General features: G+C 49.7%; 1 protein-coding gene and 1 long non-coding RNA gene across 2 annotated transcripts in view; one reads left to right on the top strand and one right to left on the bottom strand.

Annotated features, from left to right (window-relative positions):
* The window catches only part of LOC106734064 (uncharacterized), a 17,830-nt gene that overhangs the window by 4,591 nt on the left and 11,189 nt on the right, over positions 1-2,050 (bottom strand). The gene's annotated exons all lie outside the window — the stretch shown is intronic.
* The window catches only part of POFUT4 (protein O-fucosyltransferase 4), a gene marked incomplete at its 5' end in the record, with an annotated part of 7,709 nt that overhangs the window by 532 nt on the left and 5,127 nt on the right, over positions 1-2,050 (top strand). The window contains 2 exon segments of the mRNA XM_014584834.2: positions 2-77; positions 192-817. Coding sequence (XP_014440320.1) covers positions 2-77; positions 192-817 — 702 coding nt within the window.

Here is a 2,050-nt window from a genome sequence, read left to right as displayed (position 1 = left end):
GGCTCTATCTGCAGTCCCACTGCGACGTGCCTGCAGACCGGGACCGCTACGTGCGCGAGCTCATGCGCTACATCCCGGTGGGTCTGGGCGGGCCGCGACAGGCGGGAGGGAGTAGAGTGGGCGGGCGGAGGCCGGGTCCCCGATGTCCAGGCCCCTGGGCAGAACCCTCATGACTGTATGTACCCGCCCAGGTGGACTCATATGGGAAATGCCTGCAGAATCGGGAGCTGCCCACCGCGCGGTTACAGGACACGGCCACAGCCACCACCGAGGATCCGGAGCTCTTGGACTTCTTGTCCCGCTATAAGTTCCACTTGGCCCTTGAAAATGCCATCTGTAACGACTACATGACAGAAAAATTGTGGCGCCCCCTGCACCTGGGCGCCGTGCCCGTGTACCGCGGCTCTCCATCTGTGAGGGACTGGATGCCCAACAATCACTCCATCATTCTTATTGACGACTTTGAGTCTCCTCAGCAGCTAGCAGAGTTCATTGACTTTTTGGACAAGAATGATGAGGAGTATATGAAATACCTGGCATACAAGCAACCCGGGGGTATCACCAACCAGCTCCTCCTGGATAGCCTGAAGAATCGAGAGTGGGGAGTGAATGACCCTTTACTGCCCAACTACCTCAACGGCTTTGAGTGTTTCGTGTGTGACCATGAACTGGCTCGGCTTGATGCCGAGAAAGCCCACACAGCCTCTCCTGGGGACATCCCTGTCCCTGAGCCTCATATCGCCCAACCCTCACACATGGATTGCCCAGTGCCCACACCTGGCTTTGGAAGTGTGGAAGAAATTCCTGAGAATGACAGGTGAGGGTCAAATCAAATTATTTACTTACTTGGTTTTCAGGGACAGTGAACTAGCACTAGATGCTGAGGTAGGGAGGGTGTATGAGGAAGTCATAACATGGGCTCACCCTGTTTTATTTTTTAATTTTTTTTTAAAAGAGATTTTTGCCTTGGGGAACATGCACTCGCCAGAGATAGATAGACAGTGAAAGGGAAAGTGAGAAATCACCCCCCAGGGGAGATGACCACACCACAATCCCCCCTCCATTTTCCTGCCAGGATCTTGGGCATGTAAGCACAAGTGCCCTGTGTGCGTTTCTTTCGGTTTTTTTTTTTTTTTTTTTTTTTTTTTAATTGAGAGGTTTTCGCTATAGGGCGCGTGCGCTCGCCAGACAGACAGAAAGAGACATAGAGACAGGAAGCAAGAAATCACCCTCCGGGGGGATGGTCACGCCGCAATCCCTTCTCCTCCATTCTCCTTTCGGGATCTTGGGCACGCACACAAAGGCGCCCGGCGTGAGTTCTAAGCCACCAGGTCCGGGACGCGAACCGCAGTAGACTACGTGGGAATCCAGCGAAATAGCCATTATGTTAACTGCTGGTTCCCACTCTTCTTTTCCCAGTTTCTTTCGTATTTTTAAAACATTTTATTATTTTTTATTACATTTAATCACATATATCTGTGTAGCCACCAGGTCCGCGACTCGAACCACTGCTGGCTATGTGGGAGTCCAGCACCATAACTGCTATGCCATCTACTTGCTCCTCACCATGCTCTTTAGGTGTCAAGAGTCTAGTTAGAGAGAGAGGGCAAACTGAGAAAGTTGAGTAAAGGTGTAAAATATAATTTAAGGCCACAGTGTATGAAAATCAGCTTAGTGGACAATGTTGTCCAAACAAGGCTTGAACCAGAGCAGAAGGCTTGTGCAGGGAGGTAGTAAGGGAGAGAAAAAGGTGGATAACCTGGGGGCAAGGCTAAAAATAGCCTGAATACTTGGCTGAAGCCTGGATTATCCTGAGAACCAACTGAGCTATTTATTGAGCACCTTTATGTGGTGGGGGTGGATAAGAAAGAGATGGGTACTTTGGTGGAGGTTTGTCTGCAGTAGCTGGGGTTTACACTGATTAACTAGGCGTGATTATTTAAACATTTTTTTAAAAAGTTATTTCTGGAAAGAGACAATTAAACTTGACAGATACCCTTAACAGGATCTTGCCATGACACAGACCTCCCACACATATCCTAGCCAGCAG

The sequence above is a fragment of the Tupaia chinensis genome, unplaced genomic scaffold, assembly GCF_000334495.1.
Source record: "Tupaia chinensis unplaced genomic scaffold, TupChi_1.0 Scaffold148012_1, whole genome shotgun sequence".
NCBI classification, from domain to species: domain Eukaryota; kingdom Metazoa; phylum Chordata; class Mammalia; order Scandentia; family Tupaiidae; genus Tupaia; species Tupaia belangeri.
This window is presented reverse-complemented; position numbering and strand designations above follow the sequence as displayed.